The sequence below is a fragment of the Ipomoea nil genome, unplaced genomic scaffold (genome assembly GCF_001879475.1).
Source record: "Ipomoea nil cultivar Tokyo-kokei standard unplaced genomic scaffold, Asagao_1.1 scaffold2159, whole genome shotgun sequence".
Classification (NCBI taxonomy): Eukaryota; Viridiplantae; Streptophyta; class Magnoliopsida; order Solanales; family Convolvulaceae; genus Ipomoea; species Ipomoea nil.
Window position 1 is genome coordinate 2389837 of NW_017618587.1, and position 27155 is coordinate 2416991.

A 27155-nucleotide genomic window follows, 5' to 3' on the forward strand; every position below is an offset into this window, starting at 1 on the left:
TGTGTCGTGCTCGTGCCCCTCTGGTCCCGGTGCCGGTATTTATATATTTATGTAACGAGAATTTTACAGTACTCCCAAAAATTTTACCAATTGGTTTTCGTGTCCAATCCTGAACGGACACGTGGGATTGTGGCCCCCACTGGCCACGAGCTCCAATAGTACAAAGGTCACCGGTTTGAGTTGGTTAAACCGGTAATCTTTGCGCGGCGTCGCCGGCTTGACGGCTCGCCGCTTGCGGCAATCTATCCAAAGAACAGCAAAAGGAAGTGACATTTAAAGTTATTTATATTTTTATATATAATTAAGTAATTACGACTAGGACTACGTGGTCTAATGGTATCCGGGTTGGACTTTCAATTGGAAGATTATGAGTTCAAGCCTCAGTGGAGGCGTTATTGGTTCTTTGTGTTTCAGTAGGTTGAGAAAGTATATGAACAGATACTACAATGTAATAGAGCCAGTAACTTGGAGACACAAATTTTTATTAGCCCCATAAGTATAGCATTGATTAATATTAATTTTACTAGTAGTATATAATATGATCCAATGCAACCTTTTGACATACTTATTACATAAGAGGTTATAAATGTTTTGGCAAAAATTATTAGTTGAATTTCATCCACACATACATACTAAACTAGATATGATGATATTTGACAAGTGAAGACACATGTTTAACATGTTGCAAAGAAATTGAAATGGCATTTTATTTGTCAAAAAAAATGTGAGATCAGGTTTTGTCAATAGACGATGGTGTAATATGTACATTCTTATGAGGTGATAATGATCAATAATTTATTTGAGATTTGAGTAAATTTAATAAATTTGCATAATATACTTGTACGTTATTGAGTTTATTTGAATTGCTTCGATACAAACTCAAATGAAAAATAATGTGCAAAGATTGATGGGATAAATTAAACATGATTAATACATGAAAGTTTATAGACTTTTATGATGTTTTAAGAATTTTCTAGAGGTTCTTTATTTACCACTTATACTTTTTTTTTTTTAATAATACTCCGTATAAATAATTGTTGAATAAAGTCAAATGTTTGTTATTAATCATAATTGCAAAATAATTTATTAAATATTAATAACTATCACTAGTCAAATATGCATTAATAATAATTATTGTCATATAACAATAGTTGAGAATTAGTGAATAAGAATGGTTTCACGAAATGAACCACAACTAAGGGCATAAACCAAGTTCACAAGATAAGATCGAGGATGAGGCTGATGCTATTGTGGTTGGAGGCCAAGAGGCAAATCTATGGTCTATGTCAATGACCAACCTAATGTAATCTCTAATAGGCCTTGTGTAATATTGTGGTTACCCATTATATCGAGAGCTCATTTCTTTAAGTCAAAGGCATATCCATCATATATGGTAAAAATACAAGAATTGTCCATTCGGGCTTAGCGTAGTGATTTATCGTCTGATTTAATGTTAAGACTGGAGGGGACAGTGTGAGGATTCGATGGAAGCTAATTGCGTAACTCGTGGGGTCCTATGATCTTAGGATTAGTCCAGCGAAACTGAAATCACCCGAATATTAAAAAAAAATACAAGAATTTTATAAGTCACAATGCATTTTACATATTTCTAGAATATTGCGGTTTAAACCTCAGCAGCTCACTGTGCGGCTGTTTATTGAGCCATTGAGTTACAGATGTTTACTAAGCTATTGAGTTACCATTATTTACATTATCCGTCCCAAAGGAAATTGTCACTAGTGAGAATTAAATTCGGGTTATCCCTAGGATCGTCCCCACAAAGAAATTAATTCGTCACTTGAGTTATCCATTTGAGTTATAGATAATAATTATTGTAATTATATGTGAAATTATGCATATTTGTGTACCCCACATTCTACAAAACCACAAAAAATATATATACTTTTTTTTTTCAAAATATAAAAACGAAGGGAGTACAAGGAAAAAGTTTTTCCAAAGTATAATATTTGGACTATTTCCAAATTGACTAAATTCTCCCTGTCGGACAAGAAGGATGGAATTGATATGTTAAGAAGTATAAAATCCGAACCGGAAGTCGCATCTCAAAATTACAACCATCAGATTTAATCATCACCTGTGTTGGGCCCCACAATGATTGGCTATCCTTTTTTATTCTCTGCCCAAAGTAGATAAAAATAAAGAAGGCAAAAAGGATCTTTATAAACCTTTACTCCGTATTATTTTTTCTAAGAATAAGGGTCAAATAGGCCATCGAACTGCACACAATAAAATAATTAGGCTATTGAACCTAAAAAACAAACAATTAGGTCCCTAAACTAATCAATTTCAAACAATTCTACCAATTTGAAAGTTTCCAACAGGTCATCTCCCAAATTAATTATTTTTTAAAAAATAAATTTTAAAAATTAATTAGTTTTAAATAAATAAAAAAAAAAAAAAAAAAAAAAAAACTGGAATCCAGCCGGAGACTACCGTCTCCGGCCGGTTTCTTCGTCTCCATGGCCGGTGGCCGGAGACGAAGAAGGTTTCTTTCTCCATGGCTGGAGACGAAGAAACTCTTCGTCTCCACTGCCGGAGACGAAGAGTTTCTTCGTCTCCGGCCATGGAGATGAAGAGTTTCTTCGTCTCCGGCCATGGAGACGAAGAATTTCTTCGTCTCCGGCCATGGAGACGAAGAATTTCTTCGTCTCCAGCCATGGAGAAGAAGAAACTCTTCGTCTCCATGGCCGGAGACGAAGAGTCTCCAGCTGTAGAGACGAAGGCCGGAGACGAGGGAGACGAAGGCCGGAGACGGTCGTCTCCGGCTGGAATCAGTTTTTTTTTTTTTTTTTTTTAAGTTTAATTTAAAACTAATTATTTTTTAAAATTTAAATTTAAAAAATAATTAATTTGGAAGGATGACCTGTTGACCTGTTGAATACCTTCAAATTGGAAAAATTGTTTGAAATTGATTAGTTTAGGGACCTAATTGTTGGTTTTTTAAGTTCAGTGACCTAATTGTTTTATCGGGTGCAGTTCGATGGCATATTTGACCCTTATTCCTTTTTTCTAAATTATTGAGATCATTACTGGGTATTTTATACGTCAAATTATGCTGTGCATGGTGCATACGGATGCAAAAACGACGTTGTTTTATTAAAATCGCGCGTTTTCCCTTAAAAAAAATTATGTTTGATTCCCAGCAGCAACATATGAACTAAAATTTCAGAATCGATGAACTATAATTCCAGAATCTATGAACTAAAATTCTAGAATCTAATCTATGAACTAAAATTTCCAGAATGAATGAACTAAAATTCCAGAATTTATGAACTAAAATTTCAGAATCGATGAACTACAATTCCAGAATCGATGAACTATAATTCCAGAATCAATAAACTAAAATTCCATAATCTATGAACTAAAATTCCAGAATGAATGAACAACATAATGTTGTTGCTGGGAATCGAACTTGAATTTTTTTTTTTTTTAAGGTGAGACGGGCGTTTTTAATAAAACGACGTCGTTTTTGTATCTATATGCACCATGCATGGTGCATACGGATGCACAACATAACTACTCATTTTATACCGACCACAGTGCCCCCTCACATCGTATCACTTTGAATGGTGGTAAATTTTGTTTTCTCTTACGATATATTTTTGTTAATTCATATAATATTTCGGAGATTTACATAAATCAGGGTCTAATCATATTGTAATACTCACACTTCACTATTGATATTTGCCGTCTTTATAATTGATTTTTAATTTGATCATAATAAATTATATTATTATGAATTTAAATAAAAATTAAAAAAATTAAAAAATGTTTAAATGTATAATATAATAACACAATCTGACTTCTATATTTTTTGTCAAGTATTTAGTTTTATATCATACAAAATTAAAATTACAATTTTAAAATTTTGTATAATTACAATATATAATTCCTAATCATGTATATATTTATATAGATTTCATATTGATCGTCACTACAAGATAGATTAGTGCACCGATACTTTAATTGTTTGAGCGTTACATGTATTTATATGACGTTTTATTTTAAAAAGAAATATATTTTTGCCGACTATAAGAGACCTCATCACACTTCAGCTCGGCATAATTATAGATGGGTAAAACACAATGCATGACTACAATCTGGTAAATTATTCCAACATTAAATGCACAATTTTAATCATGTACACGTATTTATGTATACACTCTACAAACTAAGCCAAAAATCTAAATTGTAAATACTAAATTCTAAGTAGTAAAAAGCGGACCTATATTCTTCAACAAAAAAAAAAAAAAAAAAAAAAAGGAAAAAAAGTGAACCTATAAATCAAGCTAAAATGCAACACACTAAATCAAACCAAACAAAATTCATGAACTCTTAAAAGGCACTTTTAAATTGGACAAAATGCATAATATAGTATTGAAAAGTGCATCGTATAGTGTTGAAAAATGTATTTTTAGTGTTGAAAAATGTATTTTTAAAGTTGAATCGAGAAAATTACCAAAATCGAGTAACTCTAAAGCAAGAGGAAGAAAAATAAAATGATATTATAGTAATTATCTCCAAATTTAAAGTGCATTCACATAACATTAGATGTGTTATGTAGCGTTGCAAAGTATATTATGTATACATGTGCACAATCATGTGTTATGTTTTATTATATTTAATTTTGAGAAAAACTTACAATTTTAGTCCTTAAGTTACGTGATAAGTGTAAATTTTCATCCTTAATTAATATGACGTACATTGCCATTGTAGCTCCTAATTAGTAAAAAATATGGCATATTTAGTCTTAGCTTCCTTATAAGTGATGCATCTATTTTGGATAGAAAAATCTATACATGTTTCTAGCAATCTAGCTAAAATGAGTTGTAATTAATAACTATTTAGTAACTTTTTAATATCAAGTGTATTATGTTTATTTTAACTAATAATAACTGTAATACTCATGTTGTCATGTTACAAATACCCTAACTAAATCCCAATAAATGTTCTCTTCTCCGTTCAAAATCAATTGAATCATTCATGAAGATAATCTCCCATGTGTAGTAGCTAGGAATTTGTTGTGTTGTTTAGGTATTTGTTCTATAAAATTATGTTGAATATACAACTTTGTCAATTATATATACCTTTGAAAACTTACAATTACTATTTGAAAGTTTGTGTCTAGCACTACCCCGCTCTTGTGTAATATATCAGAGTTTAAGAGGAAGATCTCAGGAGCCCGATAATGAAGACTCTGTGTAAAAGACTTGACCAAGAGAGTATTCACAAGAATTGAACTTGTGATGTTTAAGTACGTGAATTATATTCCACCCACTTAATCATATAGACTCATTTAACGTGTTTTTTGATATACAACGAAGTCCAAGTTAGGGTTCAAAAAATCAAGGCCACATGGTGCACGCAAGTTGCCCTTCATTTCTCTTACTTTATAACGCAAAATTGTGGATCGGATGAGCATCTACGTGGCAGCACAACGTCACCATGACTCGATCTAACATTCTCAATAATATAAAACAATAACAATAAAAGTATTCGATAAATGAAAATAGGTACAAAAAATCCGCATATCCACCGATACACATATTTTTTAATATTAAACATAACGTGATGAGTTTATTCTAGTGAGTTTTAAAGTTAATGATCAAGTAGATCAAAACAAAAGCATACTTAAGAATGTCATAACTAAAAAAACTTAATTCAATAATTGAACTATAGTCAATATCAAGTGCTTATGAACCCACCTGCTCTAATATAACTGAAAGATAAAGCGCAAAGATAAAGCGCTATAGCCTATAGCTAGTAAGAAAAACATAATTTTATTTATTTATATTTGTAAGACGGCCAACATTATGTTTTGATGACAAAATGTTAGACTTGATCCCAGGGATGGAGCCAAATTGTCTCCCCTCACCCCACCCCCCACCCCATATATAATATTTGTATGTATATATGTATATATAGTATAGGTTTTAGTATTAATTAGTATAAAAAAAAACTAGCAAATGTTAACAAGTAAGGGTTTATAGTAGTTGGTAAGTCATGTATTTGTTAATGAGAAAAGTCTTGGATTCAAATTTTTGCATTAACATATATTACATATTTTTGAGTCCTTCCCCTATGGCTTCAACACAGTCACTTTTTTAATATTTAATATGTGTAATTTATAATGTGTTTTCTATTCAAATTATTTTATCAAATTAATTATGTTTCAAATTTTGTTATGAATATTTTTATAAAGTTTTGATGTGTTTTTTTTTTTTTTGGCACATATCCAACAATATTTACAAAAAAAAAAAAAAAAAAAAAATTGTAAACATCTCTTTTGTTTTTCTTAAGTAAATATTTACAAAAAAATTATATTTCTTAAGTAATGGTTATATATAAAAAAAAATTCTTAGGTAATTTTTTTAAAAAAAATTATCTCTTTTGTTTTAATGTTTCGTTTTTACTGGAAAAAACTTCTGAATCCGTCCTACTTTTTCGCCCCCCCCTCAATCAAATTTTTGGCTCCGTCCTGCTTGATCCTCTAGATTATAAATTTACACTTAATGATGCTATATTATGCACAAGTATGGCGCAAGCAAGGAGATATGCAGATAATATATAAACCTTGTTAATGGTGATTATAATTATTAGCACTCGTTAATTGAAACCATGGACCGCCATTTCTGTAACCTCGTTCTCCCCCTATATCGTCAGTCGTCACCGCCTTGAACGGCGGCCTGATAACGCCAAAATCCACCATGCATGCATGCATGTATTACTCCCCGCCTATGGATCCATCCTACATATATATGTATCCACCTTTTCTTTCCAACACTTAACTCATCATTCTCATGATGAAGAGAACTGAATATTAACAAGAATCCAACTCATAATGTTTAAATACGAGAATTATATTCTACTTACTTGATCATCCGAACTCAGTTAACCTGTTTTTGAAACGTGCGGCACAGTCCAAGTTAGCTAACGTTCAAGAAATGAAGGCTGAAAGGGGCACGTCACCCTTCATTTCTCTAGCTTTATAACGCGAAATCAAGGAGGAGCATCCACCTAGCAGCTTCACAATGTCAGCGTGACTCGATCTGACATCCTTAATAATATAAAACAATTACCGATAAAAGTAACCGCGAAATGAGAAAGGAGCATCCAGTGTACCTAGCAGCTTCACAACGTCAGCGTGACTCGATCTTACATCCTCAGTAATATAAATAATAACAGATAAAAGTAATTAAGGAGTGAAAAAAAGTACTCAAAACCCTCAGATCCACCGACATACATATGTTTTTTTAAAAATAAATGTTTTAACATTGCGTGACGAGTTTATTCTAGTAATATTTAAAGCAACTTCACAATGTCACTATGACTTGATCTAATATCCTCAATAGTATAAAATAATAACGGATAAAAGTAAGTAAGAAATGAAAAAAGGTATTGAAAACCCTTAGATACACTGATACACATATTTTTTTAAAAAAATATATTTAACCTTGCGTGACGAGTTTATTCTAGTAATATTTTTTTTTGAAAGAGTTCCAGTAAGATTTAAATTAATGATTGAATAGATCCTAACAGAACCATGCTTAAAGATGTCCCAACTACAAAATATAATTCGATAATTGAACAACTGTCAAGATCAAGTGCTATACACATATTTTTAAAAAATGAGTAATGTTCAAATTGGCCACTGAACGTAACCTGAAAATGCAATTAGGCCAGTGAACGAAAAAAAAAAAAAGTGCAATTAGGCCACATAACACTCCAAAAACATGCAATTATGCCACTGAACACTCTAAATGTATGCAATTTCACCGGATAGTAGGTTACCATCAATTTTAGCAGGTTACATGCTTACATGGCACTCTGCCGTTTTTTTTTTTAAATATATATATATATATATATAATTAAAATTTATTAAAAATCATTAAAAATGACAACTCAGCTGCTTCCTGCTAAAATTGATGGTAACTTGCTATAATTGCATACATTTGAATTGTTTAGTGGCCTAATTGCATTTTCAGGTTATGTTCAGTGGCAAATTTAAACTTTATTCCTTTAAAAAATATTATATTTAACCTTGCGTAATGAGTTGATTCTAGTAAGATTTAAAGTTAATGATTGAATAGATCGTAACAGAACTATGCTTAAAGATGTCCCAACAAAAAAATCTAATTCGGTAATTGAACAACTGTCAAGAACTCAAGATCAAGTGGTATACCATATTTTGAAAAAATATTTAACCTTGCCTAACGAGTTTATTCTAGTAAGATTTAAAGTTAATGATTGAATAGATCATAACAGAAGTGTACTATGCTTAAAGATGTCCCAACTAAAAAATCTAATAATTGAACATCTGAGTTAGTAGGGATTGCATAGTAGTGGTTATGCAGGCTTTTATGTTATGGCTGAGGCTATAAATTTATATATACTTTTAATACGGAGTACTATATTATACACAAGTATGCATGCAAGCAAGGAGATTATGCAGATAATATAAACCTTGTTAATAGTGATTAGCACCCATAATCTTAATTCTAAACCACACCGCCATTTCTGTTACCTAGTTCTCCTCGCCCCTTAGCGTCACCGCCCTTGAACGGCGGCCTGATAATGCCAAAACCCTTCATGCATCTATATATTACTCCCCGCCGATGGATCCATATATGCCATCATATATATATGTATATGCATATATATATATATATATATATATATATATATATATATATATATATATATATATATATATATATATATATATATATATATATATATATATATATATACATCATCTTCTTCATGATGATGATGTAACAATAGATATATACTAGTCATCATCATCTTTACTCTTTCAACCTCCAACCTTCCCATCTATAACACCGCACGAACTCCATTAATTGTTCTCCAGATTCATTTAATACATACTCTCTCCATTCTACCACCCAGGATGGAGTAGAAAACGTTAGTTATTGCAGCAAAAAGTTTCTATATTTGAAGATTAAGAAATAAATTTAATAATGGGGAGAGTGAAGCTTCAGATCAAGAGGATCGAGAATAACACTAACAGGCAGGTCACTTTCTCCAAGAGGAGAAATGGTCTGCTCAAGAAAGCTTATGAGCTTTCGGTTCTGTGTGATGTTGATGTCGCCGTCATTATGTTCTCTCCTTCCGGTAGGCTTAGCACTTTCGCTGGAAGCACAAAAAGGTTTGCTTTAATTTAACTTTAATTTGTCTTGTTATGATGTATGAACTTAATCTGCAGCTTTAATGGAGTTTTTTCTGGTTTGTTTGGTGTTGTCAGTATGGAAGACATTATCATGCGATTCGTGAATCTTCCGGAACAGGAAAGAGGACGGTAAGAATTATATATTTCAATTCTCAGAAATTGTATCATAGTAACTATCGTTTCAAGAAAAGTATATTAATGATGTTCATTGAATCTTGAATCTCCTTTGGATGCGCTGCAAAGTCTGCAAAACCAAGAGGTACCGTACAACTACATTCTTCTTTTTTTCTTTTAATGTTGCTTTAATTTAATTTCTAGTTGTGTATATATGGAAGCTTTTTCAATTCATTAATGGCGGATATATTGAATCAACTGTACTTGCAGTATCTGAGAAGGGTTCTTGAGAAGCTGAAAAATGAATCATCAGATCATGCAGCCGCCATTAGGTATAACATTATTCTGATCTTCTCTGATTTGAAAGCATCAAGAACTACTGGGATTTCTTGGGTTAATCTGAAAGATGAAAACTTTAATTTGTTTGTGTTGATGTCATACAGCCCAGTGAATGGTGCTAATGATTCTCAAATCACGGTAAGATTTTCCATTTCTGGGAACTTATGACTGGAAGTTATGGTGTATTTACTGTGTTTTTTTTTTCCGGCAGGAAATTCAACGCAAGCTTGAGCAATGCCAGTCGCGACTGGGAGAAGTGGAGCAGCAACTGCTGTAATTAGCAGCTTTAATTAGGGTTTATTTAGTTTAATTATGGGTGGATTTAGGTAATATAATGATGGTTAATATGAGTGCAGAGTTTATGAATGCGATCCCGGCGAAATCATGACGCTGTACGAGGCGCAGTGTCGGGAGAGAATTTTCGAGCAAAACCTCAACCTAGTCCGACAGCGCAAGGTTAGTGTTGTCTGTCCGTTATTAATGTTTAGATTCCATTCTTCCCAAAATAGTTAAATACCCAATCCGAGGGCCCACACCCGACCAACAGAGGATCTGAAATGATATAAATTATGGTAATTCAGATGAATCAGACTAGACATTTACTTATTGTACACAATGACCTCCTCAATTTGAGAGGTTGCTCCCCTCCCTGGTGAGACTCGATCCCTAGTCATTCTTTCAAAACTTTAGTCTTGTGACTAATTGAGCTGCTTATGCGAACATAATGTTTAGATTCTATATGTTCCGGGCACTATTAGCTCAATTAATTATTGTACACAATGACCTCCTCTTTGTAAGCACTGGACACGTCACTATTGGAAATTATGGAATTTCCGACCACTTGAAAGTGATCTTAAATCAAGTTGTAAGCAAAAAGTGGTCGGAAATAGCAACAAATATTTTTCCCGATACCAAAAGTGGTCGGAAACAAAGCTTTCAACTTGATTTAAGATCACTTTCAGGTGATCGAAAATTTCAGAATTTCCAATAGTGCGTACTAATCCTCCCAAGTCAGTTGAGTCACTGTAATTTATTATATTTACAAATTCTGATGGATTGGGGTGCGAAAGCCCTAGCTGGAAGGGAATTTTGTTTTTGTGGAGATTAATTAGATGTTATTTTGGAGGTGGATAATTGTCTGAATTTGTTGTTGATGTGATGATGGAACAGCAAATTCTGGAGGAGAAGTTTAATCCCATTCCCGACACCCAAGCACCTTCAGAGGTATGTATATATATGATGATGAAATTAAAACTAATTAACAGAAGATTTTGAAGATGACAAACAGACATTAATTAATTAACCAAATATAATGTATGTTTTTGTGTGCAGCAGCTGAATCTGGGTTTGGAGACGACGATGAACACCATTGATTTTGCTCTCGTGGATAACTGGCTTCCAGCTGACAAAGACCCACATTCCCAGATCTTCAACTTTCTTCCCAATGGCTTTTTTCCTCACAGGTATATACTAAAAAAAAGTACACAGTAAATTAAAAACCCTGAAAAAGAGGCCGGATGGCCGGAGTTGTCTGATCTGATCTGATTCCGGTTTTCTGACAGAGATGAAACGGGACCCGTTCACCAGCCCATGGTGGCGCCGCCACCTTTGCCACTGCTTCACGTGGAAAACGTGCCGCTAGGTGACCATCGCGTGACTTCAAGAGCGGAGGATGATATGCCACGCCCCGGCGACTTGTTTGGACCAATCATCGACGTCAATGTTTCGCCGTGGACACAATACGGCGGCGCACCAGGTTTAATTTTCCGTCAGTCCATCATTTTTTTACAAGAAAAGAAAAATTCATTCTGACCCTACGAAATAAATCAGCTTAGATTGTCTATAACTAGGTCTACATTGTCAATAAATCAGCCTAAATTATTTATAACTAAGTCGATCTTGCTCTCCTAAACAGAACTTGTAACTTTCTGGTTAATGAATAACCTGACCTGCATATTTTGTTTTTGTTCATTAACAGAAAGGCTAATTAATTAGTTTGAGACATCCTTAAATTTGTTTGTTTGTTTTGGTTTTTAGCGGCGAACGTTCCATTGCCGTCGACATACCCGAGAGATCGAGCGATTCTTGAAGCATGGATAGCACAGTTTAGCACCCCATCACTAAATCAAGATCATATATGAGTGGGATCGGAGAACAGAAGATCATATATGAGCTACCGGCGGCTGGCTAGTATATATGAGAATTTTCTGAAATAATAATGTTTTTCTCTAAAAATAAAAAATGGGGGTATTTTATGATTGAATAAATACATACATAAATAAATAAATGGAATAGTATATGATAGTATTAAGGTGGGAGTGGAAGGTGTTTGGGACTTTGAGGAGCTTTTTTATAATGGTAATAATGTTTATTGGTGTAGTTTTCATATATTGGTAATAAATAGGTATGTATTACTATTTCTCCCGTGTTTTATTTATACTTGAAAGAATATATAGACGAATTTCATTTGTTTCTTTATTGGTTTTGAGTCATTTAGTTTGCTTGCGTAGAGGTGTTTAATTTGGTTGTGGGTGGTTTTGAAAATTGGGGTAGGAATTAATTTTATAAAACTCAATATGATGATGTATATTTAATAAACTTTGTTGATATATAATATGGTCTATAAAATATATACGAGATATAAATTATTGCATAAGAAAAATTTGTGTAACGAACTCGACCTAAGACTCGGACCCTATACACCAGCTATACTTAGGGCTTGTTTGGTTATCAGCGATTAGCGGTAGCGGATTATGTTAGCGGTTAGCAGTAGCGGATTATGTTAGCGATTATCAGATAGCGGATTGTATTAACGGGGTTGACCTGCGGATTGCATTAGCGATTTGTTAAAAAATGTTTGGTAAAATTAGTTGTTTAAATTAGCGGTGAACATGTAAAATGAGCTATAATAATAATAATAATAATAATAATAATAATAATAATAATAATAATAATAACAACGTCATTCAATAGGTTGAATATAATAATAATAATAATGTTATTATTATTATAATTATAATTATAATAATTATAATATAATAATAACAATAATATAATAATAAAAATAAAAATAAAAATATAATAATAATAATAAATAATAAATAAATAAAAAATAAGGAGGTTGCAGCTTGCGCTACTCCCCTCTTCTTTTTTCACTTTTTCCACCGTCTCACATCGGTAGGAAAAGTGGAAGTGGAGCTTCAAGGCTCCACTTTGAACAAATAGTTGCCCATCTGGGTGGACAACATTGAATACCATTAACGGCTCCTCAATAATTAAGTTATTTTTTTTTTAAATGTAAACAGGGGCGTTTTGAAAAATTTTTATTTTTCCTCAAAACATCAACTGCAAACGCTGCAAAGTGCTGCGTTTGCAAAAGCAGCAATTTAGAGCAAACCACTGCTTATCCAAACAACGTTTTTGGCGGTTTGACAATGTCAAACTACTAAAAAATGGCGATCTATTGTTAACCAAACACGTCCTTAGTAATTTAACATTCACATGTTGCACATCATTGATTTACTATTATGGGCTAGGCCGGTTGGTTCATCATTCATTTGAAATATTTGATACATGACTTCAATTTTATGTAAGCACATCAATTGATAGGCCAACACTACTAGAAATTGGGAGCAGCAGGACGAGTGATTGTTAGACAAAAGTAATACACATAATGATTTAGATTTACTTTGACTATTTTTTATTCGGCTACTATCGATTGATATTTTTAAATCATAAAGAATGAATAAAAATTAATAAAAAAAGTCAAAATTAATTTTAAAGTGAGAATTTATATTTTTGAATTTCATCACGAAATTGTAGTATGTATACATATAATGATTTAAAACAATACACAATACTAGAGTATCCACAATGGTTAGGGGATTTATTTCACCAATTATAATATCATAAACTAAGGTTCACCATATGCATTGTAAATAATAGCCGATATTATATATGTAGTTCACATATTAAGTACATTTAACATATACATAATCTATTTATTGAAGGTACACATATAATTAAAAGGCGTTAGCAAATTTGGATGAGTGCTCATTAGACAACAGTCGTTAATGTTCAGTCATCATTGGTTGTTTTACACATGATTTAGGTTTTCATTTGTTGTTTTTTATCCCGTCGCCAGTAATTGGTATTTTCAATTCAAATAATAAAGAGAATGAATAATATATAAAAGAGTGTACAATTTTGTGAACTGAGAATAATTATATTATTTACTTTCATCATAAATTTTGTAATAGACGTATATATAATCATCTAAAAAATACACATTACATTATAGTACCCACAATAAATATGATATATTTTCCCTCCACAACATCACTTATATCAATACCGTCCCACGATAATTAATTATATTATAGACCACTTTACTACACATAGTAAGCACAAACATAGCACACTCTTTTTGGGCTTGAGGTGTAATGTATTCTCTTTGTTATTTTAATTTTCTACCAGTGTTGAAGAATCAACGTAATGCAACCCTGGCACTCGATCTCCTATCTCATACGGATTGTGATTAGGTACAAATTAAATGACTCCCCTAGTGAAAAATGCGCACAAATTTTAATCATTAAATTCATCAAGACTTACTGTTCTAACAAAAAAAAAAAAAAAAAAAAAACACTTCGAATTAACAAATATTGTGCACTTTACAACACAAAATCGTGCACTTTCAGGCATACAAATGTGCACTTTAAGGGCAAAATTATGCACTCGAAAGCATAATATATGTTTAATTGAAGCAATTTATGGTAGCAAAAAGAAAAGTTATTCAACTTAAGTGATATTGAAGCAATTGCCCATAAAAATTGTCTGTAAATCTCACAAATTCCATTAGAAATGTAGTTATAGATTATTGAAATAAATGCAAAACATATCATACATATTGACCCATAAATATGTAATTAAATGCAAAAAAATGTCCACTTAAACGCACTGAAATGTACACTTGAATGCCAAATATTTACACTCAAAGGGAATATTAAGTACTGAGACAAAACATATACACTTTAAGAAGAAAAATGTGCATTTGAAGAGAGAAAAATTATGCATACAAAAAAATTAAAATTTCCTAATCAAAATTAAAACGATGCCACGGCATATTTTTGTAATTCTTCATCATTTTATACTTGATCTATGATAGAGATTTAAGCATATTTTTTTCCATAAAAGCATTGATTCGCATGATCCGTAATCTTACATCATAAGTATTAGTGTATTATTACCAAAAAAGAACATAGAGCCTTAAATACCGACGAAATGATGAGTAATTAAATCATTAGCAAAGATGTGAAATTCGCTGGCAGGGGATTAAAGGAACGGCAAATGGAGGGAAAAGAATCAAAAGATCGAATTCGAAGAAAACATTAAATTTTCATTTGACCCAAATCCAGAACCCAGCGAAAAGAATCACGAAAACGCCAGCGCGCTAAAATCATGAAACCAAAAAAATTTCAAAGAATTGCCTGACGCTTGAGTGCTTGACTATATACACTCCAAGAAATTCCTTTTTTTTTTTTTTTTTTTTTTTTTTTACAGTATTCATCTCTCTCTTCAGTCTTCACTCTTCACCCATCCTTTGTGTTTAGTACTGCTGCTCTGTAAAGGGTGGAGATGAGAGCAATGGCGGACAAAGAGAACTGCACGAGAGTGACGCGGCTGTCGAAGAAGAGGGCGGCGGAGTCGATGGCGGCTCAGCTGCAGCAGCAGAGCAAGAAAAGAGTGGTTTTGGGAGAGATTACCAGCGTCCCAAATGTGGGTCTGAGTCAGATTTCGGAGCAACAGAAACCCAAGCCCAGGCGGGCTAAGAGGAAGGTTTTGAAGGCTGCGGGTAAAGGGGTGACGGAGAAGGGGAAACATGAGGATAATGGAACCGATATTGATGCGAAATCTGATGACCCACAGATGTGCGCCGCCTATGATTCTGAGATTTATGAGTATATGCGCCAAATGGAGGTGAATCTTAAGCTTTTTATCCATTCGTTTGAACTTTATTCTAAATGCTTTGATTCTGTACGATAAGAAATGGATTAATGTTGCTTGAAATATTGCCTAATTTGCTTGTGCGATGAATGATTTGATGTTATTGGGTCATTAGATATTATTCAATTGATTTTGTGTAGATATTGATCTGAATTATTATCTTGCAATCATTCAATTTGTTGGGATTTAATATAAGACTGTGATAATGGTTTAGGGTTTTTAGCTAATTAGGGTTTTGTTATTTAGTTTCAGCAGAAAAGCAGACCATTGCCTGATTACATTGAGAGAGTTCAGAAAGATTTGAGTGCAAATATGAGAGGAATCTTGGTAGATTGGTTGATTGAAGTTGCAGAGGAATATGTACTCCTTCCAGATACTCTTTATCTAGCTGTTTCCTATATTGATAGATTCTTGTCCACAAATGTTCTTACCCGACAAAAGCTTCAGCTTTTGGGTGTTTCTTCCATGCTTATTGCCTCGTAAGCACAGAGTTCCGCATTAAAATTGTTTTTCCCATAATAGATTTGTTTTGAGAAATGTTTTCCTTATGATATGTCATATACAGAAAGTATGAAGAGATCAGTCCTCGCAATGTCGAAGAATTCTGTTACATTACAGATAACACCTATACCAAAGATGAAGTGGTAGAAATGGAGGCAGATGTCCTCAAATCGCTCAAGTTTGAACTGGGCAGTCCCACAATCAAGACGTTTCTTAGGTAGAATATAATGCAATCCTTATATTTTTGTGCTTGGTTTTTTACAAGCTTTTTTTGCTTATTAATGGTTAATGAAGAGCTATTTGGCTGATGTGCTTGTATTTTGTTTCTCTTTTCTTTTATGTAGAAGGTTTACCCGAGTTTCTCAAGAAGACTATAAAGTAAGTTGGCAAACTATCAACTCGATCTGATTTTGCAGTAGCCCCAATATGCCTTGAACTAATATGTATTCTGTTTTGCCTTGCAGACTTCAAAATTGCAATTAGAGTTTTTGGGCGACTACTTGGCCGAATTGAGTTTGTTGGATTACAGCTGCCTTAAATTCTTGCCTTCCTTGGTAGCTGCTGCCGTTATATTCCTTTCCAGGTTTACTCTTCAACCAAACCTGCATCCCTGGGTAAGGAAACCGTCTCAAATGTTTTTCTGATAAATACACATCTCAAAGGTTTACTCTTCAACCAAATGTTTGGATCTTCCTTATCACAGAACAAAGCACTCCAACAATATTCGGGATATAAACCATCTTCTTTGAAGGAATGCGTTATGATAATACATGACTTGCAATTAAGTAGAAGAGGAGGTGTTTTGATATCTGTAAGGGAGAAATACAAGCAACACAAGGTGTGCGTGTATGACAATACGTTATTTCTTATTCTTCTCTAAGTAGTTATATAGCAATGTTTTTTGATTACCCGGTGTTTTGTAACAGTTCAAGTGTGTATCAATGCTCTCATCCCCACCCGAGATACCAGATTCCTATTTCGAAGATGTGATTGTACAATGAGTGATTGTGTGACAACTTAGCTTAGGCGGTGAAGCTTCATTAACCCAGAGGTACAAATGTTTGTTCTAGCCTGTATATCACCCGATGCCTTATTGGTACGCAAGATTGGTGTATCTTGTATCTGTTTGAATTGCTGACTTAGACAAGTGTGTTTGCCCTTGCTGAATTAATGTAACTTTTGGAAAGTCCAGATTTTTTGGCTTGGAATTTTGGTGTAATGCAAATTTAGCGGATTTTACATAGAGGTTTGTTGATTTATGAATATGATGATAGTCAGATTGTGTATAACAGACTAACCATTGATGCTTGTAATTATCATTTTGAGAAAACTTCTGCCCTCTTGTTGGAGTTTCTTGCTTTGATATTTGGTTGGTTACTTCTAATAGCTGAGTTGTTTATAAATGAACCCTTTTAGTTGTATTTGTACCATTCTACCTCCCTAATGATGGTGGAGATCTACTAGGTCCTATAGCCAATCATTAATATCTAGAATCCTCTCTAAATCTCTATACAACTCTAAGGTTCTACAATATTTCATACACTTTTACAACTACTTGTGTTATTACTTATTATAATGAACATTTAGATAGAATCTTGATGAGCAATTAAGCAATAGTCAATGAAAATGGCTGGGGTTGGGTTGACATTTTCAAGGGACTTGGTGTTCACACTGTCTCAGCTCCTCAAAAACTTCCAAACCAAGCTTTCTCAATTGTCTTACATAAGGACAGAATAAGTCAAGATTGAAGAACAACAGCCATAAAGTGTACACTTATTAACCTGAATTTAGGCTAAAAGGTGAGCTTAGTTTAAGGACTAAAAGCTAGCTAGATGGCAAAAAGTGGATTGATGAAAAATCCTTAGTATATGAAGTTGGGTTTTACTTTTAAAAAGTCCAAGTTTGAGCTCTCTTAACAAAAAAATAATAAGTAACTTTATTTTCTTGATCAGTCGATATTAACTCCAAAAATCGAGCAACTAGATTAGAACCAATAAACCTTTCAATTGAGACACATCCAAAATCCAATAGTCTTTGAAAAATTGTATCAGACCTTCAATCAAATCATTTGCACCCTTATCATAGCCTATTGACGTATTAGCAAGAAAATTCACAGCTCTATTATGTTTTCGGTACACATGAACCATCTAAATTAAACCTTTTGTTTACGTGTTTAATAGTGATAAGATTTTAAATTAGTTGAAACTTAACGTGACTATCGAATATCCTGAGAAAATCAATCAGAACATTTGATCCACTATAAAGTTTGCCATGTCCACTAGGTCTCAACACTCTCCCCACCTTTTCCCCTTCTTCTAAACCGGCCGGCCACTACCCATCTCAACAAATCCATTCTGCTTTACTAACCCCTTCCCCTTTATCTCCCATTCTGGACCCCAAAAAATCTGCATTTATTTCCTTCATATTCCACCATTTCCTTTTCGCAGAAACAAAAGTACCAACCTCGTCTCAGTTCCATATAACTTCCTCAATATAACCTCTCTCTCTCTCTCTCTGGGCAGCAAAGAAAGATGAAGCTTGCATACAAGTTAATGGCGGCGTTAGTTTTTGTATCCTGGCTGGTGGTTTCAGCTGCAGAGAGCGACGCCGCAATGCTGGCTGTGGGGGAAAACGCGAAACCGACGACCCGTGGGAGAGTACCACACCGCCGTTATTCTCACCGCCGGCAACAGCAACATAAACGGCGACAGCAAGGTGGGATGAAACTACGGCGCCAGTCATCACCCAGCTCATCAGATGCGTTCTTGCCCAGCAAGAGGACTGTCCCAAACTCATCCGACCCTCTGCATAACCGGTGATCTGAACACTCATATCGCGGTTAAGTTTCCGGTTTTCCGGCCATCTTGATCGGACCGGCCAGGAGATAGATTAAAGAGAGAGGGTTGATACATCAATAATGTGAAAACAAAAAGTGTGTTGGGTTTTGAATGTTTTGTTCGGAAAAATTATCTTCTCGGTCGTGTGTATGAAGCTTTTACAGGTCCTATGATTATTGTATGAATATCAATATGATGATGAAGCCATGAAGATGATATTGAATTATATTTATTAATTGTTCTATTGAATTATGTTGCATTAGTATTACCAGTTAGTTTATTAACTATTCTGTTGAATTATGTTACACTAAGATTAGTAATTCGTTTATCAGCTCTATCTTTCAAATAGTTAGATTTGGTGCGTGTATATGTACAATATTTAGCAGTTCGTTTATCAACTGTTTCGAAGTTTAAACAATTAGAATATATATAGGTGGGTGTATATATATGTAGAATAGCAATAATTTGAGGTGATGATAGTTTGATGTTGTTAAGGATGATGTTACATGAAGAAATGAAAGAAAAAATCAAGATTTGGAGGTTGCTTTAGGGCATTCAAATTTCAACAGCCACATTGTCTCATACCAAATATTCCATACATAAATTGACAGATTTGAGTACTTTTGAGGAAAATTTCAGTTTTCTAGCTCTACTTTTTTCACTTTTCGACTTTGGCCACATTTTTTTTTTCTTTTTCTTTATTGTCCATCTGAAATAGTCATAACTAATTAAGTCTTTTTGTCAATTAGTGCTTCTTACTACATAATCTATAGACTTCTCTATATTGTTATAATCCTCAATATAAGATTAGCTGGTTATGGTTGGTAAAATTTATTTGAGAGGTTATAGTTAGAGTATTTTAAGCCACAAATAAATTATAAGCTATGTTTGATAAAATAGAGAGAACTTAAAATAAGCTAGTAGTTACTAATTTTTAAGTTATGTATACTAAACAGAGGCGCAGCCATAATAATAAAACCCAAATGCAAGTTCTAGATAAGTTTTTGCTGAGTTGGAGGGTAGCGGAAAACAAATAACAAAAAAAAATAATTTTTTTTAGGGTAACTGTTAGTTGGTAGATACTAGACACCTTGAGGCGTGCTCTGGCACACTCACACGTAACTCATTTTATTTTATTTGATTTATTATTATTATTATTATTATATATACCTTTTTTTGCCAAAAGCAACATAAATTCATATTTAATAGTAACGCTCCGCCATTTTCTCTCATCTCATCTTCACATGTGCAAAAACTTACTAAAAACTCATTAAAAAAATTAGTTGTGGTTACACTAAGGGTGTGTTTGGTTGGTGGATTTTACACATAGGAACGGGTATGAAAGTGATTGTTGTTGTTTGGTTGATAGGTTTTTAGAACACTACTATGGGTTTCGAATACCCCATCAATTGAAAAACTCATACCCAAATACAATAAGGGTTTCGTTCCCTTATTCATTTTCAAGCACTACTATTAGTAACCATTCCCATTCCACCCTACTATCAAACATGTTAAATACTTTCACCAAAACCCATTACCATTGCCAAGTATTTGATACCCATTCCGATTTCGATTCCTATGTGCGAACCAAACACACCCTAAATATATATAATATGCCTGGTTATACTAAATATTATTGGTACTAATGCATATGAAATGCTCTGTATGGTATAATAGTTTTAATAGTACATACTTTATATAATTAAAAATGATATACATGATTGTATTATATACTATCACATTATATATAAAAAAATCACTTATATTCATGAGAGTCTTGATTGCTAAAACTATTGTTTGATGTTTGACGGTTGTTTGATTGATTTTTTTTTTTTTTTAATATAAGAGAAAAGAAACACAAAACGATATGTTAAGCAAATGGAATAAAAGAAAAGATCAAAGTTGTAAGTGGTTAAATTCATGTCCCATCCGTGACAACATTTCCAAAACTAATAAAGATTAATTAGTTGGTAAGACTTTGTTACTTTTGTTCAAAAAAGAATTACTTTTAATTTTAACTATTACTCATCATTATTAGTGAGCAATACATAACATTCTCTTGAAGTCATAAATATTATTATATTTATAAATATAGACGATTTTTTAGACATCTCAATATGGGGACTTATATAACTAGACTCCTTTCATTTAAAGTTTAAATCGACGTGTTAAGAAAAATAGGATCAAGAGATCAAGAATAGAAAACGAAAAACGGAGAAGAAGAGTTTACGTGGTTCGGTCAAGAGTTTACGTCAATGAAAGAGAATAATTTTTTTATTATTAATTGTGATATAATAAAACATTCAGAATTACAAACATCATATTTATAAACAACTCTAACGGTACATTTACAAAATTACCCTTGTATTATATCACTATAGTGCTGTCCTCACACCCCTAACCCACTCAGCAAAACTGGTTCAGGTTCAAAACACTGAGACAAGTAATGTTGCCCCATTCCACTAACTCGCTATGCTCTAACAATTGTCTTCTTTCAGTGACATATGAAATATAAACAACGCGACGTATTAAAGACAATGATTTTTTAAGGGCAATACAACAAAAGTAATAGTGGAGCGCCAGAGATTTTCGTCCCAAACATGTTAGATTTAGGCATGCTCCACTAGATCTCTAATCTACTTATAATCTATTTGGCCATGTATTATCAATGTCATGGTAATTATAATTAAGTGGATTTAGCGTTGATTAAGTAGAGAGGCAGCTCCTGCTAATCCTGCTTATATATATTCTTAATCTTTTGAAAAGACAGCACGTCGAACAACGTTAATGATATCAAATGGATAAATAATGCTTGGTTGGTTATTATTGGATCATTAAAAAGTGGGTTTGAAAAGGGTGTTGCTATTTGCACCCCCTTTGACCAAAAGTAGATATAAAGTATTTTGAAGTTATAAAAAGGTGAAAACTTTTAATAATTAATAGGTGGTGTAAATAGCTAAATAAGGGTCATTTTGCTATTTGCACCACTTGGTCAAACCTCATTTATGATGTGTGATTAATAATATTTTAATTCAAACTCTAATTAATTAAAATATTAAATTAAAAAAAAAATTGAACCCCGTCACTGTTTTGCTTGTTTTTGTTTTTTTTGTTTTTTTTTTGTTTTTGATTTTTTAATGCTAATTATTTATGAAATATTTTTTTAAGTTTTTATTTTCAATACATATATTTTTAAGTTTCTATTGTCAATACATTTTTTTTGTTCAATATATATTTTTTGTTCAATACATATTTTTTCAAAGTTGCTAATTGTAATACATATATTTTTTTAAGTTTATAATTTCAATATATATATTTTTTAAGCAATTATTCAATATTGATGTTTGTGAGATGAAATTACTGGTAATTTGGATGGCAGAGAATACAAATTGGACTCATATGACTATATATATGTGTGGTGGCTCTATTTGGCAGAGCTTATTTTAAGCTACTAATAAGCTATAAACTATGTTTTGTAATGTTCATAAAATAAGCTTCTAGCTTAAAATAAGAGCTTATTTTGGAACGCTACTTTAGGTAGCGTTTCAAAATAAGTTCCTAGCTTCCTAACTTTTTTTCCATCTTTATCCTTATTATTTTAAAGAAATGACATAATTTACCCTTCTCAATTAAAACTTTTTTCTCTTCTCTTTTAATTTATCTGCAACTTTCACCGCAAATATTATAATTCAAATATCTTTTTACCAACCGTTGATATAATTCGCTGGTCAAATCCGCTAACGCTAACCGCTAACTGCTGATTGTCAAACAAGGATATCGTGACGTAGTTCTCACTTCAATTTGTTGTGTGATTTGAATACTTTCTTTGTCAACAAATCCCTCAAGTAGTTAATATGATTGGCTTTATTAATTATATTTTTTAAAATTTTTCATGGTATTAATAAAATACTTGGTAAATAAACATATAACATTACTTATATTATAACTTTGATATTTAATTAAAAAACAGTGCACAAAAAAAAGATAATAGACAATGTAGTGAATATAATCAATTAATAAATCTGAATGTAAAGAATTTTTACATTGGAGAAAAATAAAGACAATATAACTAATAAAATTATTTCTCTTAATTAATTTAAAGACAAAATGTTAAATTTTAATATGTAAACAGAGCCTATGTATCACACAATCTATAAGTCATGGATCATTAGATAGAAGATTTTTTTTTTTTTTTTTACAATAATCATAATCAAAGCCAGTTACTTAGTTACAATGATCAAAATCAAAGTCATAGACATTATGAGGTATTTTAAGTTGTTATTTGAATTGTTATTTATTTCTATGAGTGTTGCTATTTGTATTTTAAGCCAGTTTGTTCTTCCTTGCTAGGTAATTAGGACTCATTTAAATTAGATATAATTTCTCAATTGACTAAATAACAATCTCATTGTTCCATTTCAAGAGAGAAAATTATAGTATAAAGAGTACTGAATTTGTGATTTTATTTATTGGGTGACTTGTGAGTCTATCTATATACTGAATTAATTTAATTTGTTGTGAATAGAGTTGTAAATTAATCAATTTATTGTATTTACAGTAATACAATATAAAAAAGATAGGTAGAAAATCAATTTATTGAGTAATATTGAGTACATAGAGCAACATATACTACAAAGAATACACAATTGTAGGAAACTATTTTACAGAGACGGAAGAACGACCATAAATACAAAATTCAAAATAGAAAGAGTGTAGGAACACATGCAGTAGACTTATTTTATGATTAGAAGCCTTTGACCTCCACTTATTTTATGATTAGAATTTTAACTACATCAAAATTGTTAGAACTCTAACCCATATATCTTTATAAAATTGTTACAGTATTTACAGTATAAAAAGATAAGTAGAAAATCAATTTATATTTCAAAGTCTCAATAGAACTATAACCCACATATCTTTATAGAATTTTAACTACATTAAAATTGTTAGAACTCTAACCCACATATATCTTTATAAAAGATAGGTAGAAAATCAATTTATATTTATTTATTTCAAATATCACTAGTAATCATTTTATATTTCAATTTATAGTTAAATCAATTTAAAATAATATATACAACAAATTTGAGTTATAAAAAAATTAAAATAACAAAATTAATTATTATTTCTCTTTATTTAAAATTAAAACATAAACAAAAATAAGTATTGAAAATATAAACTTAAAAAAAGATGTATCGAACAAAAAAAAAGATGTATTGAAAATAGAAATTTAAAAAAAATATGTATTAAAAATAAAAATTTTAAAAAATATTGAACAAAATAATTATGCATTAAAACATAATAATAATAATAATAATAATAATAATAATAATAATAATAATAATAATAATAATAATAATAATAATAATAATAATAATAAAAAGAGATTGATTATTAAATAAAAATAAAAAATAAAGATTAATGTTTGACTACATTTAATGAGGTGGTGCAAAAAGCACTTTTTTATTTGCACCACCTATAAAGCTATTACACCTATTAAATAGGGGGGGTGTAAATAGCAAAATGGGTGGTGTAAATCTATTTGGCCATGTATTATCAATGTCATGGTAATTATAATTAAGTGGATTTAGCGTTGATTAAGTAGAGAGGCAGCTCCTGCTAATCCTGCTTATATATATTCTTAATCTTTTGAAAAGACAGCACGTCGAACAACGTTAATGATATCAAATGGATAAATAATGCTTGGTTGGTTATTATTGGATCATTAAAAAGTGGGTTTGAAAACCTTTGGGTCAGACTGGTCGCAAAAGCATGTAACCATAATAAGGTAGCATGGTAATTAGCAGTGTAATTAGTTGAGTAATAAGTACGTTTGTCTGATTGTCCTCCATCAGCTTTACAGCCGGATCTTAAAAGTGGAAACCAACTCCAATTGCTACTGTTGCACTAGAGTTTCAACTTTATAGTTTATCTCTCATAATTAGTCCATTTTTGTTAGCTAGGGTGTGATGGGAAGAACGATTAAAAAAATAGGATTTATATCGAGAAAAATCTTCAGTTATTATCTGATAGTGTGTATTTGGTAGATTGTATTAGGAATATCCTATGTAACGGGTCGTTCAAATCCATTTGGAAGATTATGAGTTCGAGCCTCAGTGGAGGTGTTATTGGTTCTTTGTGTTTCAGTAGGTTGAGAAAGTATATGAACAGATACTACAATGTAATAGAGCCAGTAACTTTCAAAAAAAGTATTAGGAATATCCTATGTAACGGGTCGTTCAAATAAAAAAATATTGACAAAAATCATACTCGTGATCTTTTGGTACCCATTTATCCATGTATTTCGTTGTGAAAATTTAATATTTTCAACTGGTACAAAAGTGATTGGGAATTTAAGATTTGAGGTTAAAACTTGAATTTTTGACTACCCTTTAGAACTCAAAAATTGTTCATTGGTAATATCGACCCCCTAGAAAGGTTGTCAGAAATTTTGGAGGGCTAAACTGATGGTAATCGAAACCAACAGGAGGGGTAAGGGTAAAAGGTGCAATTGGAAACCCAAAAATATAATCTCGGGTTTGGATAGTTCAAAAGTCATAGTTTCAGTCACATTAATCACAAATTTCAATCAGAGTGACAAAAGTTTGATCAGAATAGTGTGATTGGAGCTACACCCAATCATTATAATCTCATTGTCATTACTCTAATAGTTCAATTTTCACTACTCTTTTCGAATGCAGTCTTGAATTCTTGATTATTACAAATGAAAAAAAAATCAAAATTCTAGATACTCTAATAACAATAATTAGCTTTCTAAAGTTTGATATATAATAATTTTGAATTAAAATTTAAAATGGGATTACAACTTTATCTCAAAATCATTTTATCTCATGTGTGGATCCACCCTAAAGATTGCATTTTTGTCATTGATTTGTTGGCATGATAGAAGCATGAAAGAATTAGGAACCATCAAGTAAAAAGAGATAATAAAACTGGGTTGAAATCATGACACAAAAAATTTGAATTACTATAAAACAAAATCTAGGAAATAGTGATTTTTTTTTTTTAATTTTCTTTTTGGTATTTTGTTTAGAAACCAATGATATATAATAATCACGTTTAATTTTAACTACTTTAAATTGAAATTACAAAACCCAAGAAATTCTCCTAACAATTTTTGTTTGTCATTTATAAAATTTATATTTAACTTCAATTAATTATTGACTATTAATTAATCTAAAATAGTCCATTAAATTCTCCCAAAAAGTTAAATCTCAACTCTCTAAGGGTCTTCACATCTGACCCGACAGAGCATTTGGGAGGATGTAAGTCACGGTGATTCTATGGCTCAGCAGATATAGTCAAATGTCGGTGCACACAAGGAATTATTTGTCCATTTTGGAATTAATCTCCACAGTGTCGCTGTCATGATTTGAATCTTGATCTCTTCTCCCAAATACTACCTACTGAACCAGTGAGCTAAGACGGGGCAGGTAAAATGGTCCATTAACTTCCAAAATGGACGGACGAGTAGGTGGATCGCGATTACCATATCATAAAATGTCAACTATTACACAAGAATGTGATTTACTCAATGCATACTTTAAAGTTGTGACTGAAAATTTTTCTCATCACAAAAAAAAAAAAAAAAAAAAAAAAATCTCCAGGAGTAAGGTTTCTCCCGTGCACACCTTCAAATAGTTACTCTAGACTGAGGTTTACCTGATAATTGTAAGTTTTACCTAAGAGGGGTTATTAGGGGGATTTTTTTAAAGAAAAATATTACATGTACTCTCACTTCTTACTCTATCTCGCAAATCTTTGAGGTAGATAATTTGTCTGGGACCTATATTATAAAAATATCCATCCTTGTTTGCAATTAAAAGTGGAGGAGTAGAATTTGAGAGTGTAGAATTTTTTTTTGGAAGAAAAAGTTAGAGGGGAATTTTTGAACGGGTGGGGGTGAGTTTTTTGTCAATATTTTCTCCTACAAAATCAATATTTTTGTGAGACCCATTGAATAGGAAAAAAACAAAATTGAACAAGCTCATGCACCTGCCACTCCCAGCAACATGTACCATCAAAACTTCTTTTTTAATTACTTTTTCTTTTTGTTAGATTTTTTCTTCCCCTCTTTGCTACCAAAAATCTTAAACTGAGGTTGCTTTAGTGTACTAAATTGAGTAAAA

The 27155-nt window shown here is 31.9% G+C and overlaps 2 protein-coding genes across 5 annotated transcripts; both read left to right on the forward strand.

The window, feature by feature from the left end:
* Positions 1 to 9002: 9002 nt before the first annotated feature.
* On the forward strand, positions 9003 to 12082 carry LOC109149356 (agamous-like MADS-box protein AGL104). 2 transcript variants are annotated; one of them, XM_019297079.1, is made up of 11 exons: positions 9003 to 9190; positions 9287 to 9340; positions 9455 to 9470; positions 9596 to 9657; positions 9769 to 9802; positions 9876 to 9937; positions 10021 to 10120; positions 10835 to 10888; positions 10997 to 11127; positions 11227 to 11420; positions 11702 to 12082. In XM_019297079.1, exons 1-11 carry the CDS (start codon positions 9003 to 9005, stop codon positions 11803 to 11805), a joined length of 999 nt encoding a protein of 332 aa, XP_019152624.1. In that variant the 3' UTR covers positions 11806 to 12082. The 2 variants fall into 2 exon arrangements, with proteins under 2 accessions (XP_019152624.1, XP_019152625.1); XM_019297080.1 differs by having other exon boundaries at positions 11000 to 11127.
* A 3136-nt stretch (positions 12083 to 15218) lies between these two features.
* LOC109149307 (G2/mitotic-specific cyclin C13-1-like) lies at positions 15219 to 17409 on the forward strand. Of its 3 annotated transcripts, none has more exons than XM_019297020.1 (7): positions 15219 to 15640; positions 15914 to 16146; positions 16233 to 16385; positions 16513 to 16546; positions 16633 to 16782; positions 16872 to 17006; positions 17095 to 17409. In XM_019297020.1, the coding sequence occupies exons 1-7, from the start codon at positions 15299 to 15301 to the stop codon at positions 17167 to 17169; spliced, it is 1122 nt and encodes a 373-aa protein (XP_019152565.1). In that variant the 5' UTR covers positions 15219 to 15298; the 3' UTR covers positions 17170 to 17409. The 3 variants fall into 3 exon arrangements, with proteins under 3 accessions (XP_019152565.1, XP_019152566.1, XP_019152567.1); XM_019297021.1 differs by having other exon boundaries at positions 16516 to 16546; XM_019297022.1 differs by having other exon boundaries at positions 15920 to 16146.
* The last annotated feature ends 9746 nt before the right edge of the window (positions 17410 to 27155 follow it).